This window comes from Solanum lycopersicum, chromosome 10, assembly GCF_036512215.1.
Source record: "Solanum lycopersicum chromosome 10, SLM_r2.1".
Classification (NCBI taxonomy): Eukaryota; Viridiplantae; Streptophyta; class Magnoliopsida; order Solanales; family Solanaceae; genus Solanum; species Solanum lycopersicum.
Genome location: NC_090809.1, coordinates 9395429 through 9419766, shown reverse-complemented (window position 1 = coordinate 9419766; position 24338 = coordinate 9395429). Strand labels below are relative to the sequence as shown.

The 24338-nt window shown below is 31.3% G+C and overlaps 2 protein-coding genes across 2 annotated transcripts; one reads left to right on the top strand and one right to left on the bottom strand.

The window, feature by feature from the left end:
• The first annotated feature begins 15631 nt into the window (after nt 1–15631).
• Nucleotides 15632–18086, top strand: LOC109121328 (uncharacterized). Its single transcript, XM_026033157.2, has 6 exons — nt 15632–15919; nt 16122–16244; nt 16328–16752; nt 16900–17035; nt 17264–17844; nt 17921–18086. Exons 1-5 carry the CDS (start codon nt 15677–15679, stop codon nt 17618–17620), a joined length of 1284 nt encoding a protein of 427 aa, XP_025888942.1. The 5' UTR covers nt 15632–15676; the 3' UTR covers nt 17621–17844; nt 17921–18086.
• Nucleotides 18087–19170: 1084 nt separating this feature from the next.
• LOC112942261 (uncharacterized) lies at nt 19171–20526 on the bottom strand. Its single transcript, XM_069289777.1, has 3 exons — nt 20413–20526; nt 19730–20266; nt 19171–19611 (listed from the first exon to the last, which is right to left on the bottom strand). The coding sequence occupies exons 1-3, from the start codon at nt 20419–20421 to the stop codon at nt 19171–19173; spliced, it is 987 nt and encodes a 328-aa protein (XP_069145878.1). The 5' UTR covers nt 20422–20526.
• Between the last annotated feature and the right edge of the window lie 3812 nt (nt 20527–24338).

Sequence of the window (24338 nt, the reverse complement as noted above, 5' to 3'; positions counted from 1 at the left end):
AATAGCAAGGATCATTCGAGGACGGATGTTGTCCAAGTGGGAGAGATTGTAACTCCCTAAATAGGAGCTAGGTTAAACTAGAGACTAACACTTGAATCATGATGTTTTAAAGTCATAAAATGGCTAATAACAGTTTTCTAAACCAGTATATAATGTTTGGAAGTGTTTGGAGGTCAAACGTCCAAGAACGTCCAAGACCTTGAAAAACTAGTCGAAGTCAAACCTGTGTGCCGTAGTGTTTTGTGGTTATTTTTTGGGGGATATTTTAAAGGTTAAATTCAGTACCTAGGGTTCCTACGCGTATCCTGACATAGAAATTGTTGAAACATCCTAGAACGACGCCCCAGGGACCATCAAATGGGTCACCAAAGAAGACCCAAACATGGACTGCCAAGCTGCCGTGCCAGCATGTTTTAGACAGTGGCTGCGCGTCGTGCAGCGGTCACGCAGTTGGGAAAAGTTTCTCCTTGTAACTCTTGGCTGTCATTAACCATTATATCCAAGAATTTTGAAAAAATAATATATGAAAGTGCCTCCGCGACACGCAATAAAGTGCCATATTTCGTTGTGTCATTTTTAGGTCAAATTCCAGTTGGTTATTTGTCCAATAAATGTAGGGGCATTTGGGTAATTTAAGGGTGAATTATGGAAGGTTATAAGACCTATTAAACCCCTAAACTCACCAATCAAATCAAAATCCCCAAATCTAAATAAAACCTCTGCATTCACTCTCTCCAAAAACTTCATTGTTGAAGTTTTGAAGCTCAAAGGAAGAAGATAGATTTTTTAAGTTTTTCTCCATCAATCTTGTGGGATTTTCATCAAAAATAAGGCATGGCTATTCATCCTTGAAATCTCTTTCTTAAAGGATTCAATTCCAATAATTTTTCAACGATGATCAGAACATGAGTTCTCCAAATTTTGTGATCTAGCCATCGGTTCTTGCATAAAAGGTTTTGAATCAATGTTTTAGGATTGAAGTGACGTTAATTCAAAGTTTTGAAACAATAATTCCCCTGAACTCATGCAAACCATACAATCCTAGTTTGTACTATTTTATGGGTTAAGTGATCTTGTCTCAGTGGTTATGAATTCTAGTGTAGTTTTTTATGGGCTACTGAATGATGTAAGAATTGTATTGAATTGATGTATAGGATGTCTTAGATTGATAAACCTATATTTAGTTGACTTATATTCATTGTGTATTGCGATTTTTGTATTGAATTGATGATCATGGCAATGGGTAAGGGCCTATTGGTATTGTATTGGACGATTTAGCTAGTGGTCAGAATGGATTGATGGTACTCTGCCCTAATTCTTTTTATTTTATGTAATTAGTCTTGAATTATGTTGTTATTTTAATTTTCCACCTATGATGGTTGAGTTATATGCTTTACTTTTGAATTATGTGGCCTCATCGGCGTTACTTTATGTATTATAATGATCATGGCCTTGCCCGGTAACTACTTGTTATATAATGATGATTTGTTTAGTTTAATCATCTGAAGTGTGATCATATCTATCCATTTCCAATTAAGATGAATGTATATTTTCTTCTAGTGATGATGTTAGCTATTCTCTTTAGACTATGACAATGTCTTTAAATGTGTGTAGTCTTAAAGTTAATACATGATTCTTCCTACTTGGTTATATAGTCTTATAAAGGTTATATTGATATTATAGTAGTGAATAGGGTGACCTATGATATCGGTTATGCCTATGTGATTGAATGATATGCTATATGTGAGGATGTGTATGTGTCTTGTCTTAGTAGACTAGTTTCCCTTACATGATACATGTACATTATGAATATGAACATCTTGACTTAGTAGGCTTATGTACCTTTTCTTGCATGTGATATGAAGATGAATGTTCAATGAAAGTCTAGGATCGATAGGCTTAAGATGGTGCATTTCCAAGCATGTCTATTATGTGGAACCTTCTATATAGAAAGAAGGTTAAGAATTAGCTATCTTTAGAGACCAATTAGTGGCTACCCTAGTGGACCCATCTTTTATAGGTGCATTATGACTAGGTAATGACTAAGGGATTGTAACTTTTCATATTCCCCCTTTTATTGAACTTACTCTATAATAAAAAAGGCTAGCACCGAGTGAATATGTTATGATTTGTATCTCTACTTAAGAAGGAGGCTAGAGAACAATGTATCACTACTTGAGAATGAGACTAGAGCGCATAAATTACCTTGATATTCAGGAATCATGTTCCTACATGGGATGTGTCCTAGTTCTGCCCTTGTCAAGTGAAACACCCTCCATTGGAGTAGGTTTATGACTTTGAATTCCATGCCTAGGTAGTATGGTCTATGTCGGTTATTGCCTTTTCTCTTCATGTGGGATACATGCTAGTGTTGGATAAGTACTATGAAAGTTAGGTACAAGAATGGGATGTTATCTAGACATTTCACAATTAAACGTTAAAGATGTTAGTATGTGAGTGCCCTAGGTCTTCTTAAGTACCACTAAGTGACTGTCCATAAGTGATGACTGTTTTCATAATTACATAATGAACACTAATCCAAGATTCCTCTTCGAGACTCCTCAAATGCCAACTACACCTTTAGAGATAGATAAAATGTATGGAATTAATACAACACTTGTAAAAAGTATGACATAATGCATAAAATCAAAATAAACAGACTTTTGTATGAAACATTCTCTTTTTGATTAAAACATCATAGTATAAGCATAAGGAAAATATTAAGCACCTTACAAACATATAAGATATTACATAAGCATTTTATCAAATATTGAAGATGGTTATAGTCAACTATGTCACTTTACGGTGAACTAAGTTCAACTTCACAGTGACCTCTTCTATCCTAAGACACACTTAGGTGAGGCGACAAGACTCAACCCATACATTCTCTCTAAGAACACCTTAATGATCCTTAAGACTACCTAAGATAATGTCATTCTTAATTTATTTGTTAAACTACCTAGCTATAATTTTTCTTATTGAAAGTATTGTAATAAACTTAGCTATTTTATATATGATAAAGTATGGGTCATGTCCCAATATATTCATATGTTTAATATGGCGACTTTAAGACTTAGCCTTTCATTATGTTTTTCTGTAAAAGAATATTTTGAAGTATTATTATTTGTGTTAAAATTTTAATTCCGCACTACTTTTCATGCATGTAAGCAATAAATGGTACGATAGGGCTTGTACAAAACCTCCGAGAGATCAAGTACGCCATGTTTCAATTCCAGAATGCCCTACCTTCTAGGGGGTACTCTCAGGTCGTTACAAACTTGGTATCATAACATTCTACACTTTTCGACTTTGAGAGCTAAGGAATGACACCCGGTGTGTTCTTGATGCTTTTTCGCCATTTTAAGGATAAAGGTACATTTTTCACTTTCCAAATCTATTTTTTGATTCGTAGAATGTAAGTTTATGTGTAATTATCGATAGGGGAGGTTTGCTATGGAAACTATGGTGGAAAAGCCCTAATTTATGTATAGAGATCAATGGTTAGACCTAGGGTTGATCTTACTAAGTATGCTTAGGATATTTTGGTCTTGTTTATTGATCCTCACTTTATATTGATGTTCTTAGACCACGACCCAGTAGGAAAAATCTAGAAAGGGAAGACTCAATTGCCATAGGGGATACAAGCTTGGATTCGAGGTCGGTGATTGTTGTGATTTCACGTTGGCGTGACATATGTGCAATTACTACATTATGATGCATGTAATGTGAATGTTATGTTACCGATAATTCTAGTCTTAAATAAGGATGATTCAAAAATTGTATGCCATGAAATAATGCATGGAATATATGATTATGAGCAAGTACATTGGGATTGGAATTTTGATTGTGGCTTGATGAAAGGATCAGGTAATGCATTCAGACACACTAACTCTGATTGGTTGTCATGTTTTTGCATAAACATGGGATCAATTAACACACTCTTGCATAAATATTGGATCGGTTGCCATGTTTTGTCATAAACATTAGATTGGGTACCTTGTTTCGGTATGCTAACAGTTTGGGTATATATTACATGAGACGACTATTGAATTGGGTTCAATGAGAGGAACATTGACTTGACATAACTGTACATCTTGAGAATTATGAATTTATGCGATGTTCGTAAGTGATGACTAATATTGTATATGTTCTTTATATGCATGTTTATTATTGTTGTAATTAATTATATATTTTTGACCTTTTGGGGTAGATTTGTGATCCTCCTAGGATATTATGGTTTTGTACTGATACTGCACTTATTTGTTCTTTGTTGATTACAGGATACCTTAAGGCGGCGACTGATATACCTTATCTAGGTGACTATAAAGCGTGGACATATTCAAGGGTAAGCTAGTTCATTCGGGATGCCATGGATCATTCTTATTTAAGTTCACTTTTGACTCATACTACTTGTTTGAGGTGTTGTTTAGTTTCAGGGTTGTACCATTTAGTCTTAGGCATGTCGTTAGTAGTGTTTTCTTACTATGACTTTAAGGTTCTATGATTTTCTTTTGCATTAGTTTTGGTTACATTATTTGTTTAAACCATTGGAGCTTATGGAAACTCCATATTTTTATTTTTATATAAGTCCACTTCCATAATTTTAAATTCAAAGTGTTTGGTTGAGTTATGGGTTCTCACAAAGTTAGTATGAGAGCTCTACATTTGTTTATCTCATCATACAAAAACGAGTCTACTAGAGTCTTGGGAATGGTATGATGAAGTTCATTCTTTTCTTCGAGAGACTATAAGACTTTAGGAAAAACTCAATTCTTTCTACTCCTTCGTGTTATGAATTGAATCCAATTGATATCTAGGTGATACAAATAGGTATATTTCCTCCTTTACTCTATGGTAAGAAATATATCAACACAATGTTAATACTATTACTAACAAGGGAGGATGTGTATAGACTAACGATAGTTGAATTACTCACCATTTCAAACAAGTATCTACTAACTAAGATAAATAATCTTTTGATTAGTTACAGGGTATATCAGTTTACATTTTGCTGTTGTACTAGTCATCTATGAAACAAACTAATTTAGAACTTAGGCTTCTCTATAAGTTGTAACTTGGAAAGTGTGAATGTGTATTTCATTTTGCCTGAATTAACTATGAATTTGGGAGTTGTATTTTCTTGGATGTGATGATATGATCATTTGCATAATAAGTGTGGTTCTAAATTTTTATATGTGCAATATAGTGGTTAAATTGATTAAAATTATGCAAGTTAGAACTACTTAGTATTGAGAAACTTGTTATGAGTAGAGAGTCACGATAAGTTTGATGCAAGAGTCTAGATCATTATGTGTTACAGTTTACCTTCAAATGTTCCCAATAATTTGTAAATCATCGAATTACTTCCTGGACTTATTGGTCATTTTAAAGAACATGACCAATACTTTTGAGTTATGCCGTGATGTTTGACATCACCGTAAGGTGTTGTTTGATATTTTGATGACGCTTCTTGTAAGTGTCAAATTTGACAGTCAATTATCAGAGGTGGTTCACAAATGTTTCCCATACGTTCCTCGCAGATGTAGCCACATATCATGAGGAGTAGGGAATTTATCACATCCATGTATGAGGTTATCAATAACATACTTAGCTAGCATTCCACCATAACTAGGATGATCCTTTCTCAATGATTTAAAAACTTCAAGATACCTCTATGTTGTTTAGTTCTACCCTCTTCTAGTTGATTGGAGATATCATTTTTCTCTTTTTTTACATATCATATTTATGATTACAAATGTTGTAATTGTCACCATTCAGTTTTCACAATTTTTTAAGTCAACAATGATACTTTTTTATGTCATGCATATATTTTGAGATATAGTAAGGCAAATTTTTTTAATCATTCATGCATATGTCATACACATTCAAGCAAACAAATTCTCATAAAGATTTCCTATTAACTATAAAATCAAAACAACATGTAAGCATCCAATCATCATCTACAAATTCAAAATTCAACAAAATTCTGAACAAATTTCTTAATGTGTATACCAATATTGAAGACTTTAATAACAAAGACTTTATGTGTAAACATAAATTGAAAAAAAAACAAACTACATAATTTATATATTGTAATTCAAAAAAGTAATAACAGATTACAAGTCATCTAAATCTACAGTCCTCTCACAAGTCTTCAAGGAAATAAATATAAAACCTAAAAAGTTGACTAGATCAAATATTGTGTTAAACAACAGTCAATCTATTAATCCAAGGTTCACCGAGAGTGTAGTTAAATAGCTAAGAATATCCTATTTGAAATTTTAACAAATCCAGCGAGCTCAGTGCACTTCACTTGAAAGAGGTGAATAAAATCATGCACTAAAACATCAGGAAATATCTTCAAACACTTAAGTCATTAAATTATTTTCTTGTTTGTGTTGTCGATTGATTTCTAATCATGATGACTTCATGGCCTAAGAGACATGTCTTATAATTTTGTTCTCTTCTACATTGTACCTTTGCTAGAAATCGAGATTTTCACTTATAATAATTCGAGTTTGTTCATGTTCAACCATGTGTGAAATATTAACAAGAAGAATGTTGAACCATTAAATGTGATAATACCTGTGAACATCATCTGTAGAAGACAAAAACATGTATAAAGTGCGTACAGACTAAATGAATTTATCAAGACCAATCTTAATGACATGCTTATAATATATTTAAGTCATCAAAAAAAATATAATATGACGATTTAAAAAAAACATAATATTAATCTTATATAAAACAAATGTATGCAATAGATGAATTCACCTTTTCGCATATAAATAAAATAGTAATAGTACAACTTGTACTACACTTCTTTGATACTAAAACTCCACTTATTTCTATTCAATAATTAAACAAAATGCATAAAATCTTGCCATTTTTTATTTAAAAAACCATAATTAATAAAGTTTTAAACATTTCAACTCTTCAACAAAGATATTGTACTGGTATATTCGTTCTTCTTTCAATTTTCTTTAGAACAATAATTTTTTTTCACAAAAAAGAAAAATAGACCCACTAATTCAAAAAACAAAAAAAAAATTGACTCAGAAATTTTGGAGAAATTAATTTTTTCCACATCTAAAAATTATTTTTTTCCTATGAGAAAAATTTAAGAAAAAACACTTGTGCAGTGTTTATATCAAGAAATAACATCTCACGCATGGAAAAATTAACCTCACTGTGATACGAATGTAATTATTAACAGTAAGAGGCATAAGACTGTGTTTCTTTTAACCGTTGCAGAAAACTTATCAATGATAACTTTGTTGAGGAGCTTCTCTGATTCGGACTTTGAATCTCAAGAAATGAAAGTACAATTACACGAACTAAGTATCCTCTTGTATTATTTGAAATTTTTAGGTTTTAAAAATTTTGAACAAAAAAAGGCCTAAAATATGCTTAAAGTATTGGAAATGGTACAAAATTACCCTCCATCCACCTATTGGCTCCAAAATACCCTTCCCACCCACCTATTTTCTCCAAAATACCCTTGTCATCCACCTTTTGTTTCAAAATTGACCACTTATTTAACGGTTTTAAATTTAAACCATTGAAATGTTTTTTTAGATACGTGGCGCTAAACTACTTGTTATAATTTAACTTATTAGTATAATTTATAAATCAATCCACTACCCACCCATTATTAATTAAATCCCTCCAAATTAATAAATCTGTCACATTATTAATGCAACAGTAGAAAACCCATTGTCAATTGAGTGTTTTTCAAAATATGAGTTGAAAATATCTATAGAAGTAATGTATCATACATTCAAGTTTCTAACTAAAAATTACCGATAAACTTAAAAGTCTAACTATGTTCATTTTAATTACTGTTACGTCTCAATTATTTGATGTTACTTGGTAGGTAAATTTTTTTCAAAACAATATATTAAAGGTTTTAAAACAAATTATAAATATTTATAAAATTATATTTTAAAAAAGTGCATGAATTAATTCTGGATGTATTATTTATTTACCTTTAATCAAAAATTTCTAATTCAATCTTGAAAGAGAATCCTATTAAAAGTGTCCTCCTAAATAAGCGGTTCAACTTAAATTTAATTAGGGCTTCGATTCTGAATCGAATAATTTTTAATGTTATTTTCAGGAATCTATAATTACATCGTGTCTTAGTAGTGTTTATGGTGATTTTGATATTATAATTTGATTATTAATTGGGTGTGGTTTAATTAGTAATGCGTGAGTATTAGGTTGGTTTATAATTATATTGATAAATTAAATTATAACCAATAGTTGAAAGACAAGTATTATAAAAAAATTATTTAAAGAGTTTAATTTAAAAAAATTAAATAAGTGGTCAATTTTGAACCTAAAGGTGGATGACAAGGGTATTTTGGAGCCAATAGGTAGATGAGAAGGACATTTTGGAGAAAATAGGTGGATGGAATGTAATTTTTTACCATTTTTAATACTTCAAGGGTATTTTAGACCTTTTTCCGAAATGTGAATGTAAAATGAAGAGTTGTGACTTTTGTAAAGAGTTGACTTTTTGATGATTTTCTATTCTTATGAAAAATTGCGAACCTTTTTTAATAGTTATAACTTTAATGAAGCGTTGTGACTAGTCTGAAGAGTTGTGAATTCTATACAAACAAAAAATATTTCATAAAATTATTGCTTTTATGAAGGGTTGTGACTTTTTCAAAGATATAACCATTCCAACAAGACCAAATAAGCATTCGCTCACACTACCCTTTGTTGTCTATATATGAAGGAGTTTCCTCTTATTTTACAATAAAAATAACTAATTTCTGAACTTCCTCTTCTACAAACCTAGTATTATAAGTGTAATTTACTGTTGTTGAGTGATTTCCCAAGACCGTGGTTTTCTGTACAAATACACTGGTGAGTAATATCATTCTATCGTATGAGAATTTATTCGAACCTCTGATACATAAGGGGAAGAATTTTCTTAAGGAGACTGAAAAACTCTATGAGCTCGATTTTCTTATTTGAGAATTTTTTTTATATTTAGTTTATTTCAAATTATATTTTCTTTAGTGTTTTAACGTCTATAGATTTAAAATACTCATTAAACTAAGTATATAAGTAATAAAGGTTGATAAACAATAATAATTACATGCCAAATGTGGCTTGGAACTTTAGTTTTTTACGTAGGCATGTTGCATTATACACAAACATTATGTTGGTCAGTTTTGATGTTCCATTTTTGTTTTTCTTTTTTCCTTGGGAGAGAGTGTTTTGGTAGCTCATGCTGAAAGGTATTACCTTTATCTTAATCTAAAGCATATGTGTCTTGTTTTAATCGAGAGTATGCCCAAATTTTGCCTTTTCTCCTTTAGTGTCTTTTTTCTTTCTCCAAAAATTATTTTATAGCCAAAACTTGATTGCTTTCTAATGTGGACTTCTAAATTTTCTTCTTTCTTTTTATATGGTTTCATCAGTATCAAAAGAGTTAGATATTTCTAGCTAAATGTCAGCAAAGGAGGAGTTGCGAGGGAGTCCTAATCTTTTTGTATATAATAGGAGTGCATCTACAATAAATTATATTGGGCTTCGAGGTTATCCAGTATCAGAGTAAGATTCTTGTGAAGGTGTACCATATTCCCGTGTTGAGTTGACAAATGTTGATGATAAGTGGGGCTGGGGGGCTAGAAAAAGATCTACAAGTTTAGGCACCATGAAGGATAGATTATTATATCTTCTGAAGCGATTTCACGCTCCAAAAGATGGACGGAAAAATGTTTTTATAAGTATGATTTTAGTGAAAAAGTATTTGAAGTTTGAGTATCCCGGTATGGATATCAACAAAGTCTTTGCCTCATTCAGATGGGTGATTCCTTCTAAGCACTCACAGGTCTCAAAAGTGTATCTTCGACACGGGTCATTGGTATATATCATGTAGAGATATATTCGGCTGTTTGCATCTATTAAAAAAGATCTTCATTCTTTTATGTACGTAATTGATTTTGATTAAGAAATGAAGGATAGGACTACATCTCTAGTGACCACATGCACCCTATGTTGTTAGCTTCTCCTATCAAAGCCAATACTTATAAGGATGGTCACGTATGTTGTAGAATTTTTATAATTAGTGAGGTTGAGCTTGATAAACCTGAAGCTAAATTTGACACTTCTCCTACATTCCTCAGGCATGCTTGAATTTTGTTGTAATTTTGATTGTGTTTTTATTATTCTTGCTCTTGTATAAACTTCCTCTTTTCCAAGAGGAGAAGTTAATAACTACTAGAGAGAGAGTAGGATTAGATAGAGAAGGTGGTAGTGGTAAACCTTCCCTTCCTGTTCGCGATCCACCTGCATAAACTCATGGGCTTGAGCTAGCACCAAATAGAAGAGCTATGGTATTTATGTCGAGGGCTCGTCAAACACTACCTCTCCCTCTTTGTCCTCCTATAACCCTTTACATGGACGGAGTTCCTCAGTACAACTCCAGAAAACAAGTAGGTCATATATATTAAGTTACCATATATATTAACTCCCTTCCAGTGAAGCTTTAAAGAATTTACAAATTTGTTACTTCTCTTATTCATATCGAAAAGATGTTGAATGTTGGCATATGTATTTTGTGTGGCTCACAAAAAAAGAACGAAAAAGAGTTGTTGCATCTTATTGTATGTATTTAGGAAAATTTATAGCAAATTAATAAATTATACTTTGTTTCCTTGTGATGCAATCTTTTTCCAATATGAGGTTTACAATTACAAGAATGACCGATTTGATAATTATATCAGCTTACGAAAAGAATCTGCATTCAAGATGCATTCAAAAGGAAAGTTGTATGAATCACATCGGTAACTTCTTTGCCTTGTCATTATCTTATTTGGTTGATGTGTCACTTTGACATGAACATATGTACCTAAGCAAGTTATTTTAGTATGTGAAATTTTGGTTATCTTTCTTTAACTATTGTTTCTTTTAGAATACAAATAAATATATTTGTACATTGTAAGTTTCATCTATTTCGGTGATTCCTATGGTCCAGAAATACCAAAAATACTTGTTGCAACTAAACAAAATATTCTTTCTTCATTCTTGTATGTGTGCTTTCCTTGTTGTATGTTACTTCCTCTTGTTGTTTTTATCTTTATGCGAGTCAATCTCCTTGATTCTTGTAGTGTGTGATTTACATGTTTAGATTTAAGCCTTCTTTTCATAGATTTTGAATATCTCATTTTTATTTTTATTTTGCATTGGACATTTAGAATTAGTGTCATCATCCAAACATAATAAGCTAAAGAATCAAATAGTATGTCTTATTGGTTCTCTAACTTTAGCAATACAACTAAGATTTATTGGAGGGTATCTTTAAGGCAGATATATCTAGATGTTTCTATTATTATTCTTGTGATTATTCTTGTAGGTCTTGATTAGAAACCAAATTTACTAATGATGATTTCAATATATATTGTATCTTTCATATTTTTAGAATCATGGTTTAGTGCTCAATTTGTTATTCTTAACTAATCTTGTGGCAGTTTATACCCTATACTATTTCTAATGTCATGTAGGAATCTTTTAATCTTCCTTTTTAACGATGGCTTTCATGAAGGTTTTTTCTGGATTATTAAAACTAATTTTGATATCTTGAAAGCTCACAACATATGTCAGAAGCAAAAGACACCCAATGATTCCAATTTGTCTAAATGTTTATTACAAAATCACCCTATGGTGATGGGAGGTAAAAAAACAACAATGGAATGTGCATGCTCGTCCAGACACTATCGTCATAAAAATGATTTGGTATATTTCTACATGCCACTGATTTTAACCTTGGGCTCCAAATATCTTGTTTAGGTTGCTATTGTAGCAAGAATATTTTATTTTCCTATGTACCAAGAAGCAACTGTTGAAATATGGTTTTGCACCTCCATAAAGTAAACTTTATAAAATTATATGTTAAAATTTTTAACCTTTTGTCTCAAATTAAAAATATTTTTATGCTTCATCCCTCTTTCGACCTTTAATATTTTCTAACGTTAACCATTTGGTTCAATAATATCCTTGATGAAATCCTTTGGTTCATATTTTTCTTATTTTGACAAATTGTCTTAAGTAAAATTGTTAAATATTTTATTATTATGTTGCGAAATCTTATTGGTCTTAATTCAAATCCTTCTCCAATAAATAACCAAAACTATGTATGATTTATATGTTGATCCAATAAGCTTGAAACTAATATTTAAAATATTAATTTCATGATACTTTTTGCATTGACATATTTTAAATCAACCCTTAATTTACTACCAAATTCATTTTGAAGATCTAACGAAAATTGATACTGGTTTTCTTTGACCGTCAATTTAAAAAGCGATGAATATTTGTTTATTAATATTTTTCTATCAGTTATCCAATTCTCATTTTTATTTTCCTCGTTGTATTCTTTTTTTATCTCTTATTATGAATTAATAAATATATGAAGGATTAACCTTGAAGTGAACTTACATGTTCATATTGCTTGAATTTGTATATTTTCATGTTTGGTTGGAATAGGAAAAAAGGTTATTTTCATTCTTTTATTTTGAATTCTTGAACAGCCAAAATAAAAATTATAGTCTACGTACAGAGTCACTTAATTAAAATCATCTTTTATTGAACTAACCATTTAAAATAAGTAAAAATAACTTAAATACACAACTATAATTTTTATATTCTCTAATTTTCCCTACTTTTTTTAAATATTACATAATTCCCTATTTTTTTTATTTTAGTATAAGTTTTTAGATACATTACACTCTCTCTCCTATAATACACATTTACCAATTTTAATGCCTATTTTTTCTCCGTTAAAACACTCAACCTCTTAAATCAGTTTTTGAATTTTAAATTTTTTCCATTTAAACACTCAACCTTTTAATCATCTTTTTAATTTTGAATTATTAAATTTAATTAAATTTAAATAAAAGAACAAATTTTGAAATTTTGAATTTCAAAATTCAAAAAACATAGAAGCAGGGTTCCACTGCATTCTACCGTTCTTACCAAAGTCATGTTGCACTTCTTTTTTTTTCCTTAATCGTCTTCATCCCTTCATAAATTTGAATCTTCTCAACCCAGCAGATTTTTCTATTTTCTTCTTTTTATTCTTAATCCATATTTGACTATTTCTTCCTAATATTGAATCGTAAGAACCCAGACCCTTTTTATAGTTAATCCATCATCAATTCATATATTCTTCTCTTTTTCGTTTTTGTTAATTGTTCTATTACTTCATAGTAATGGATCCGTCAATCAATAGAAGGATATATGATTCCGATGATGATAATTGGAAAGAAAATAGGAAAAAGTCTTTGCATGATCCTATGAATCTTCAAAAGGATTCAAACAAAGACCATGGCGAAACATCAAAGGTTGTAAAAATACAACCAAAAAGGAAAAAAGAAGCAGCAAACACTGTTGTTAGGCCTACATTGTCTCGGGTTAGTATATTGGTACTTAAAAATGGTGTTGTTTAAATTAGTAAAATTTTTAAGGAATCAAGTGTGCTTGCTGATACATTTTTAAAAGGGTGTATAGTGTTTTAGATGGTCAACTGATACGTGAATTTTTTGTGTTTCATAATATTTTATATGTATCATTAGGTTTTTGAAAATTATTATAATGTATTATTCAATAAGTGTAGTAAAGTATAATCTGTGCTTGATGATACATGTTGAATCTGTGTGTACATTGTTTAGTGAATGTAATGATACATGTAGTAGCTATGTATCACATGTTCTGCATGTAGTATGAATTCCTGTATGATATCATGTATCAATAAGGTATTAGTTGTTTAGTTGATTTACTCATACATGTTTTGAAACTTGTTATAATGTATCATTCATTAAGTTTAATAAATGCTTAATCAGATATAGTTGATGATACATATAGATTCTTTGTGTATGTTGTTTAGTCGCTGTTTATGATACATGTATTAGACATGTATCACATGTTATAATGTTTTATTTAATTCAATGATACATGTTATAGACATGTATCACATGTTTTTCATATAGTATGAAATTCTGAAAAGTGAAACCATGTATCATTAAGTTATTAGTTGTTTTATTTAGTAGTTATATTTCTATATCGTTTTAATTTGCGGTTTTATTTTCAAATTGCAGCCACTGAAGTACAAGATTAAAAAGATACCAACACATCCCATAAGGTTTGCTGTCAACTTTAACAACAATTTCCTAAAGGACTTTGAAAAATACGTGGGGGATAATGTTATCCAAATGTTTAAGGATACAATTTTTGGACCCTTTTTAGACATATCTAAATGTAATTTTCAGGGCCAAATAACTAAGTGCTTATTGCTTTTAGAATTGGAACAAAGCAACCCTAATATGTTGCATATTAGACATTCCAACGGGTGTGTCCTGAAATTTGGTATAGATGATTTTGCATTATTAACAGGACTTAAGGTCAGAGGAAATACCAATGATTTCAAATACCCAGAACAAACTAATTGTATGCTTTTTAAAAAGTATTTCCCTGGTGCAGTCAATAGTGTTACAAAGCATCAACTAGTTCAAAGGTTTAAGATGGGTAATTGGGAGAGCAATCAGGATGCACTCCAAATGTCTATACTGTTCTTTATTCATACATTTGTATTAGCTTCTATTGATAACACAGCGATATCTATTGTCGACTTTCTAATGGTTGAAGATGGTAGATATCAACATTTTCCTTGGGGTCAGCTATCATTTTCCAAACTAATTGGTTCACTTAGACAGGATTTTGACGTTAGTAAAAAGTTGTACCGATTATATGGGATGCCATATGCACTAAATGTTTGGATATACGAATGTGCATCCAATTTAAATTCAGAAATAGCTGTGAGAGAACGCAATGTCATCCCAAGAATATGCAATTGGAGAGTTGTGTCTGAAAAGGCAAAGTTTGAAATGCTTATGTCCACCATTTTCCAAAAGGTAAAATTTTATTTTTGTATATGGAATATCGTTATTTATGTCTTTGTGATACATTATGAATTATTACTGTATCTAACAGTTAAATTATCTTATGTGTTTGTGATACATTTAGAATGCATGTTCAAACATTGTCCCAACAGCAGAGGAAATTGAAGCTTTTGATATTGCTCAAGTTGAACATGCTCATTCTACATCAATACCATTAGTACAACCAAACGAGCAAGATGATTTAGATGATTTCTCCACAAAACCGCCAGAACAGCTATTGAGGACATATTCTAGAGTGTCTGATACATCTCCTCCACCACCGTCAAAAAGAATAAAAAAATCGATTATTCAAAAAAAGAAGGTGTCAGAACAGAAACAGCCTGATCAATCAAATGTGTCTCCGACACCGGATGATGATGTACATGTTTCCATGTCAAGTCTGCCTCAACATTCGAATGCTGATGATGTACATGGTTCTGTTCCACAAGTGTCACCGAAATCGGCTGCTGATGTACATGGTTCTGTTCCAGGCGTTTCTCAGAACCCGGCTGCTGATGTTCATGGATATGCAGATTCACAGAATGTCAACAATATAATTCCTCATATTGAAGAGTTGAAAGGATATTTGAAAACTTACGTAAGTAAATTATTTTGTAATTTTTAAACAAACTTTTATTTATCCTAAATGTATCTACAATTTTTAGGTTGAGAAGAAATTTGAGGAATTGATTATTTTGATAAAAGCAAATCACTCCCAGCTGATGCAATCTATTAGCAAAGAGAACATCAATTTTCAGGCTGATACAAGCACATTTCAGTCTGACAAACAAACATCTCAGCAAATACCGGTTGATCTCGATGATATGGGTGGTGTAGCTGAGGATGGTGGTGGTTTTTCTGGTAAAAATGGTGAGCATCATATCGTCGACGATGCAGGGGATGTCGATGTTGATGGTGTTGGTGTTGCCGTAAATGAGGGTGAACCAATAGTCACTGATCCAAAGGTAATGTTCATGATACAGTGGGTATGTTGTGTATCATGCACATATAGTCAATGCTTTGTATCATGATCATTTTTTTTCTCATTTTATATTCTGTCATGTATCATTCATATTTAATCAATACTATGTATCATGTGATTGTTATCAATGTTACGTATCAGCACAAATTATATTAACAGTTTTTATTTCAAAACTGCATATTCAGGATGGTGACGCACATCAGTCGCACCAAGATTTAAATGAACATATCATGGACCAAGCCGTTGACGACAATGTTCATCACAACATCCCTCATGTGTTGCCCGAAAAAACAACAACAGATTCATCGGTACATTTTTCAATTTTGATTTATGACACACAATTTCATTACACACAAATTTATTCTAAAAATCATTACATCATATTATACAGGATTCTTCAACTTCAACAACAATATCGCAATCAACTCAAGCAGCAATAGAAGGGCTTATCAAAGATTTGGGTAAAGATGCTACCAATGCTAGACCATTATATTCTTACGATCCAAAGAATATAACTAGCAGCCAGTACTTGTTGACCGACAGTCAATTACCCACTGAAATTCCAATAACGGGGATTGCTGTTAAAACTGATGCAGTCACTCCTGCGCATAGAAATAGAATGCCTTCGAGAAGGATTCAATCTCCATATTGTACTTCTCTTGGGTCAAGCGAAAAGGGAAAAGAGAAATTGAAAGATATGGCTCGACTCCATTTCCCGTTCGAAGGATGTGGCATTGCAGATAAAGTTTCACCGAAACTGATTGAGGATTACATGAATTGGTTGTTGAGGGGGCTTCTAAAAAATCATAACAATAAGTAAGTTTTATACATTTTTTTTCTCAGTGTTAGGCGTAATCATTTTATATACAACTAATTCATTATACTTTGTTATATAAAAACTGTAAATAATTGAGTGTTATGTATCATGTGGATACATTGAAAACTTAAGTATCATATATGCAGGAACCCATCGGACGATAAATACAGATCAAGATCTTCTTCTTTTGGATTTACGATGATGGACTTTGTTGTTGCTTTTCCAATGTGCAAGAATTGGTTTTATGCCATGTCACAGCCAAACAAGTGTTGGTCTGATGAGGTAAAATATTAAACTATTTATGAAATATGTATCAGTCATAACTATATTATAACGTCATGATACATTATCTATAAGTATCATACTATTTAATTAGCAATGATACATTATGTATAAGTATCATACTATTTAATTTGCAAAAGTATCATACTATATTCACATAATTATATTTCTTTTTTTATATTGTTTAGATGTAAATAATTTCTTACTCTGTTTTCATTTTGTTTATAGCACATCGATGTGATTTTTTACTACCTTCGTAAAAAATCAAAACTTTGCAGCATGGATCAATACAGATACACAACAACCCACTGTTTGTTCATGTCACATGTAAAAAACTGTTATGATAGATATTACATGGACGATGATGATGATAGTCTTACTACACAAGAACATATTGATCGCGCTTCAGTTGTATCTGTACATGAGAGGTCAATAATTAACATCATCAAAGGGTTTGGAATACCAGCTGCTTTACCATGGCATCTTGTAGATGAGGTCTACATCCCAATTAACTGTGATCAACAATTCCATTGGGTGTTGGCTGTTGTTGAGTTGAAAAACAGGTTGATAAGGGTTTTTGACTAATCAATTAGCACAAGGAAACAAACAATTCCTCATGAGATCAAGATGTTGTCTAAAATGCTTCCCTCATACCTACTTGACAGTGGTTTTTTTGAAGAAAATGAACGTACAAATTTTGCTGATTGTCAAGCATATAAAGACAACAATAATGGATCACTTCTGGAGCCTCAAGTTCCTTTCATGATAGAATTTGCACAAGACATCCCTACACAGGAAAGCGATAGCCTGTAAGTATCAAGAATTTTTTCAGTTGTCCTTTTTAATGTATCATTAAGTTTTTAATTTATTCTGTATTTTTTGTAGAGACTGTGGGTTATATGTTACTGCATTTGCCGAGTATATCAGTGACCAAATCAATATATCCTATGCTGATTTTAATCCTGATTACATGCGTCAAAGATATGGAGCATTGCTGTGGAGTTATGGAATTGAGAAGGCTAAGTGCGGATATGTTAGCGACAATGATGATCCACCAAAATCCAGGAGCGTAGTCACACCACCACCAGAAGAAGATTTAGTTCTTATAGCGTAGCATTTCATGATAAAACAACGTTTTAATGTTATATTTATTATTTTTATATGTTATTGAACAACTATTTTTATCCTTTTTAATGTTATTTTTTTGGTTTTGTCAATTTCCATGAATATTTTTATCACATTACCTAACAAATTTGTTTATATTGAAGATATAAATATCAAATGATAGACATAAACATTTTTAAATTTTTAATTAAAAATAGACATAATAAATATACTGACAAAACCAGGTTTAAATCATTTAATAAAGTATAATCAAAGTATTTATAATCAAACATAGACATAAAGATTTTTAAATTTTTTATTTAATCTAGATGATACACTGCCAAAACCAAATGATACATATGTAACAGAAACACACTAAAAATAACTGATACATTGGCCAAACCGTATGTATAATGTACAATATGTTACACTCTAATCCTTAAATTTTACAAGATACTTACGTAAATTGAATAGCATATTCATATGAATTGCTATTATTTTTTTAAAGGAAAGTTATTTACTGTATATTTCAATAAAAGAATATCAAAAAAAGCATTACACAAGTTAAATTATATAAATTCACATGATACATGATTTATAGTCATTCTAAAGTACTCAATAACATTAACAATATATTTGTATTTTTTATCTAATGGAGATGTATTATTGTGCAAACCAATGATACACACTAAAAGTACATGATACTTTATATAAACAATGTGTACAAAAAATACACAATAAATGTACATGATACACTAGATTAACCATATGTATCATGTACATTATGTTATCTTACTGTAGCATAAGATTTATATATTCAAAACAAATATTGACACAAGTATTTTTATCAACACCAATAATAAGAAAGTATTTATAATCATAAGCACGATTTCAAATGTAATTACCACATGTTTGTACGTTTATTTATCTAAACACAAAGTGTTCAATTTGCAGTCGTAATTAAAACTGAAATTCATTTAAATGTTTACGTGATAAATTATTCTTTATATCATAGAAACATTACGAGAAATTCACTTCTCTTTTGGGTAGAAAGTACAAGTTCTTTTGTTGTGCCCTTCTTGTCCACATTGTCCACAACAATTTGTGTTCACCGAAATCTTTTCATCTGCATTCTTTCTTCTTCTTTTTCTTGGTCGTCCAGATGATCTTCTGTATCTAGGTGGATACACAGTTTCAGCTACCACGTGTTTAGGATCTGACCAATCTTTCTTATCTGGCATTGGCACCATTGGAATTTCATATGTTTTTGCCAACGCATCAGGCTTGTAATAATCAGAGCAATACGGATTCATATCGGTGACATTATTTTTTTTCAATACAGCTATTGCATGTGAACAAGGTATCTCATCTAGTTGAAATCTACCACAACAACATACTTTCCGCTCAAAACAAACAATATATCTTCTTCCATTTTCATAAACCGAGAAAATAAACTCAGATGATGGAACAACCTGTGTACATCAAAAATTTTAAATATATAACTTTTAAAAACCAAATCATGTTAAAAAAAGCATAATGATACACAGAATTAGATATATATAATATAAAGTATCATATAATGATACATACCTCCATTTTTGAACTTTTAGCTGCGTTTATAATCAACAATTCCTCAAATTTTCTACCTAATGTGTCCTTTGTGTATGAGGCTACTTCTCTGTTTTTGCAATGCCAAGATCCAAAAAGAATTCTAACCTCTTCCAAGAATTCTAATATAGTTAATTGGCGTGCTTCAACAAGACAACCATTGATACATTCTGCAATGTTTGAAGTCATCATTCTACCTCTGTTTACTGTTGCATGAACTCTTGACCACTTTTCGTAACCTGCATATTCAAGGTACTCCTTAACCCTGTGATCAATTCTATCAACCTTAGCCATCAACTTATCAAAATCTTCCTTTCTATATGCCTTGGCCATAGAGTAGAATAGATCACTTATGGCCTTTCTGCTCCTTTTGAAGTTTCCACATACATTCTTCCAAAGATGCCAGATGCATGCATAATGAGGTACATCGGGGAACACAATCCTTACACTCTTCATGATACTCTCATTTCTATCTGAAACAACACACATATCTTTTCTATCGCCAAATGCATGTTTGAACTGTTCAAAAAACCATTTCCACGAACAATCATTTTCGGTGTCAACAACACCATATGCCAATGGAAATATGCAACCTGATTACACACACATTATATTATTTGATACTTAATATATAAAACGACATCATTACTATAAATAAAAAATACCTGCGCCATCAAGTGTGCTTGCTGATACAAATGTCCCTTTGTAAGCTCCACTCAGATGTGCACCATCCACAACAACTACTGGTCTGCAGTATTTAAATCCCCTAATGAATGGTCTTAAGGCGATAAACAGATACATAAATTCATCCTCTTCCGTCTTATGCATTCTTATATGAGAATCTGGATACACAGTTTTTAACATGTGTATGTATCGCGGCATCCGTCTATATCCAGCAGATGGTTTTCCTCTAATCATGGAGAGTGCACGTTCTTTAGCACGCCATGCTTGCTGATAAGATATTTCAACACCATAATATTCTCTAATATCATCAATTATATCCCTTGGTGTATAAATTCGTTTATAATTGACCAATTTTGGAGCTGTCACTCCACTTACAAATCCCACTGTTGCTTCGACTTTGGTTAATACCCTCTCCCTCATCGGACACGTATGTTCACTATTGAAATTTCTAACAATGAATATATCAGATTTTTTCCTGCACGACGCCTTCATAGTCCAACCACATTTGTCTGAAAAGCATACCAACACATAGCTGCGTACATTTTTTAAGCATATTAATACACATATCAAATACATCATATATAATATATTCAACAATAATGTTTAAATTAATCAAACAATGAATCACACAAAAAGTATCAACCAATTTTTAAGAAAAGTATCAACCAATTTTTAAGAAAAGTATCAAACTTTAATGAAATTTATCCACTATTTGTGATATGACTGTTTAAAATGATACAGTCCTTACTATATCAGTAGTAGTACTTTCAACTATCAAAATACTTATTTCAATGTATCAAAAACAAATTCCTGAAATGATGATACATTAGATTATAAAATAACATATGAAACTTGCAGGTTTTCATATAGAACAGTAATGTTTCATGTACTAATTAAATTATAAAACAACACATGATACATTAAAACATCAAAATACTGTCATACCTTTGTTGATCAGACCTCTTCACTTTGCAGTTGAAGTTGTTCTTTATCTTATATTTCGTCATCACATCTACAAGTGTTGCTTTATCCTTGTATATCTGACCTGTCTTCACATCAACAATATCTGAATTTATTATAACATTTGCAACTCCAACTTCTGAATTTTCATGTGTCTCAAATAAGCTATTTTCAACTATTGCCAAAGCCTGTGTATCATTTGTTGTGCCTTCTACACACGTTATTTCTCCACTTCTTCCATCAAAGTTATGTACAGTACCACTATTCTTCTCAATTGTGTCAATACATAATGGATATATTGAAAATCTAGGCTTTTTTTTTCAGTTCAAAATATAGTTTAACACTCATATCGTTCTTAAGTTTCATCGGACAGGAGTTACCTTCTACAATGTATCGAATTTCAATTTCTTTCCTTGATACATCAATTTCCAACTCGGCCGCAATTGCTGCTTTGAGATTAGAAAACGAAATTGAATCTCCAACAACGATTCCATCAATTTTGTAATTTTCATACTGCAATTCGTTCACCCAAATTCCGGAATGTCTAATCAAAATCGAAGTATTCATCTTCAAAAACCCACTGCAACAACAAAAAAATTTCGGCAACTCCAATTGTTTTCTAAATAACTGATACAATCTTTGATTTTCAAATTATGAAATTAATATCAATTAAGTGCTGATTTAATGCTGATTAATGATCTGTTACCACAATTTAAGCTGTTTTAGTAACAGCTGTAAATTGTCCGTTTTTATCCCCTATTTTTTCTTAACAATTTTAAGTTACTATGTATCATTTACCATGTATCACAACTTTCTAAAGTATCACGGCTCAGCAATTTTAAGGGATTTTTTGTAATTAGTAAACTTGTCGGGACAGAATGTAATTATTGATTTACACTATGGGATTCCTTAAATTTATACTTAAAATAAATGCCGTTGTTATTTTCTCCCTTTTTATTTTATTCTTAGTTTTAAAAGCTTTAAAATTTAAAATGGTGGACAAGATCCAAGAAGAAAAATACCATGGAACCCAAAATCAGGCCAAATATATGGTCCCATATATTTAGTAATTCCAAATTATTTTAATGGAGAAGGGCCTAAATTTCTCTTAAATATGAGACTGTGTATAAAATTACACTTCATCTGTCACATTCGGGGAGCACCCCCTAGAAGTAACATGGCGTACTTGACCTCTCGGAGATCTTAAAAAAATGTCCGTAGCTATCATTCACCGCATTGACACAAGTAAATTTGACGGAAAACTTAAAATTTTTATAGCACATCATATGCTAGAAACATCACATCATATATATATATATATATATATATATATATATATATATATATATATATATATATATATATATATATATATATATATATATATATATATGATATAGGTCATAAGAAATATTTAGATTACAAGTCTCTTTGCCATCATAGACTCAACAATATTAGAATACGTTAGGGACATGGCTTTTTAGACATAATACAAAACTATACAATATTTAGTAGACTTTACAATTAGTACACATTAGGACATCCTTGGACTTAAGGATTCCTTTCCTTGATCTTGGGAAATCCCCTATCAAGCTCCTCAATGTGATTAGCACAAAAATGTACTAAGTATGACAACCATGCATTTTGAAAGGGACATTTTCCTTTAAAATCATACATCATGCTTTTTGAGTAAATCTTTATAACACATTTAAACAATATAAATTACATAATTTTCATCGTTCATAGAAACCCAATTAATGCCAAACATCATAGAAAAGCACATATAGAATTTAAGTCCAATTTGAGATCACATTAGAGTGATCTCATTCCTCTTTATAGTGAACTATTTCTTTTCATTCATAAGTCTCCCAAGAAATCCTATAGGGATACTTGGTGCAATGTATCACCTTAGGACCACAAGGAAAATCATATATATCATCTTCACAAGACAATACATAACATCATAGAAATACCACATAGACATAGTTAAGTCAAGACCTTTATCATATAGTCAAAACGATTAACATCATGCATAAAGACTCATATCATGCACATAATCATAACAAGTAGACAAATACTACAATGTCATGCATAAGGAACACATACATAGTGACATGCATTAGAACACCTTCCTAGAACATCCTAGGGAGTTAATTGTGCAATGTATTGATGCGTTCATTGCTTCCACCTATTTTAAGTAACCTCCCTTAAGTCATTCTATTTAGGGCCCTAGTTATTTAACTTTCACTATCAATTTTACTTTAGGAAAAATATAGCCTTAACCGACATAGACCATGTGATGCTAAACATTGAATCTAGAATCATATAACCCCACACCGAAAAGAGTTGTCTAGCGGCCAAAGTTGAACCAAATGTCACATAGCTTTCAATGTGGATCCACTAGCTAGTATCCTATGGTGGCAGCGTAGTTATGGAACTTTGAGGTACATGTGAAAAGCCTCTTTATGCCATTATTAGGCATTGTAGATATTCACTTATGGAAACCCTATTTATGCCCATCGAGGTATTGTAGATATCCACCTGATGAGATATATGGTGACCTACCTTCCTACCATGGAAAGGGACAGACACTAATATTAAAGTCTACTCTGTGCTAAGATAAGTTACCTGCATTGAAAACCATTATTATATATTTTTTGGATAAATCATAGGTTTAGGAGAGGCATCCCCTCATATGCCTAACTCATAGGTCATAGATGGAAGTTCATCAACCTAAATCATGTAAAGAATTCATTCACATGAACATAGAATATGTAAAGCATCATCTAGTTTAGGGTACACATGAATACACCATTCAAGGCCCCTCTCTTCACTAGATCTTCAAACATGTGTGTCTGAATAAATATATGTGAGCAAACCTTTCACATAATACATTATGTCACACAAGTTCAAACACACATATTCATACATATATAAACCAAAAGTA

Excerpts from the sequence above, each read along its gene's own strand:
- LOC109121328 (XM_026033157.2), top strand. The coding sequence starts at position 15,677 with ATGCAATCTATTAGCAAAGAGAACATCAATTTTCAGGCTGATACAAGC. Across the intron at positions 16,245-16,327 it reads AAACAACAACAGATTCATCG|GATTCTTCAACTTCAACAAC; the intron begins GTACATTTTTCA and ends CATATTATACAG. Across the intron at positions 17,036-17,263 it reads ACAAGTGTTGGTCTGATGAG|CACATCGATGTGATTTTTTA; the intron begins GTAAAATATTAA and ends TTTTGTTTATAG.
- LOC112942261 (XM_069289777.1), bottom strand. Across the intron at positions 19,612-19,729 it reads CTAAAAGTTCAAAAATGGAG|GTTGTTCCATCATCTGAGTT; the intron begins GTATGTATCATT and ends TGATGTACACAG.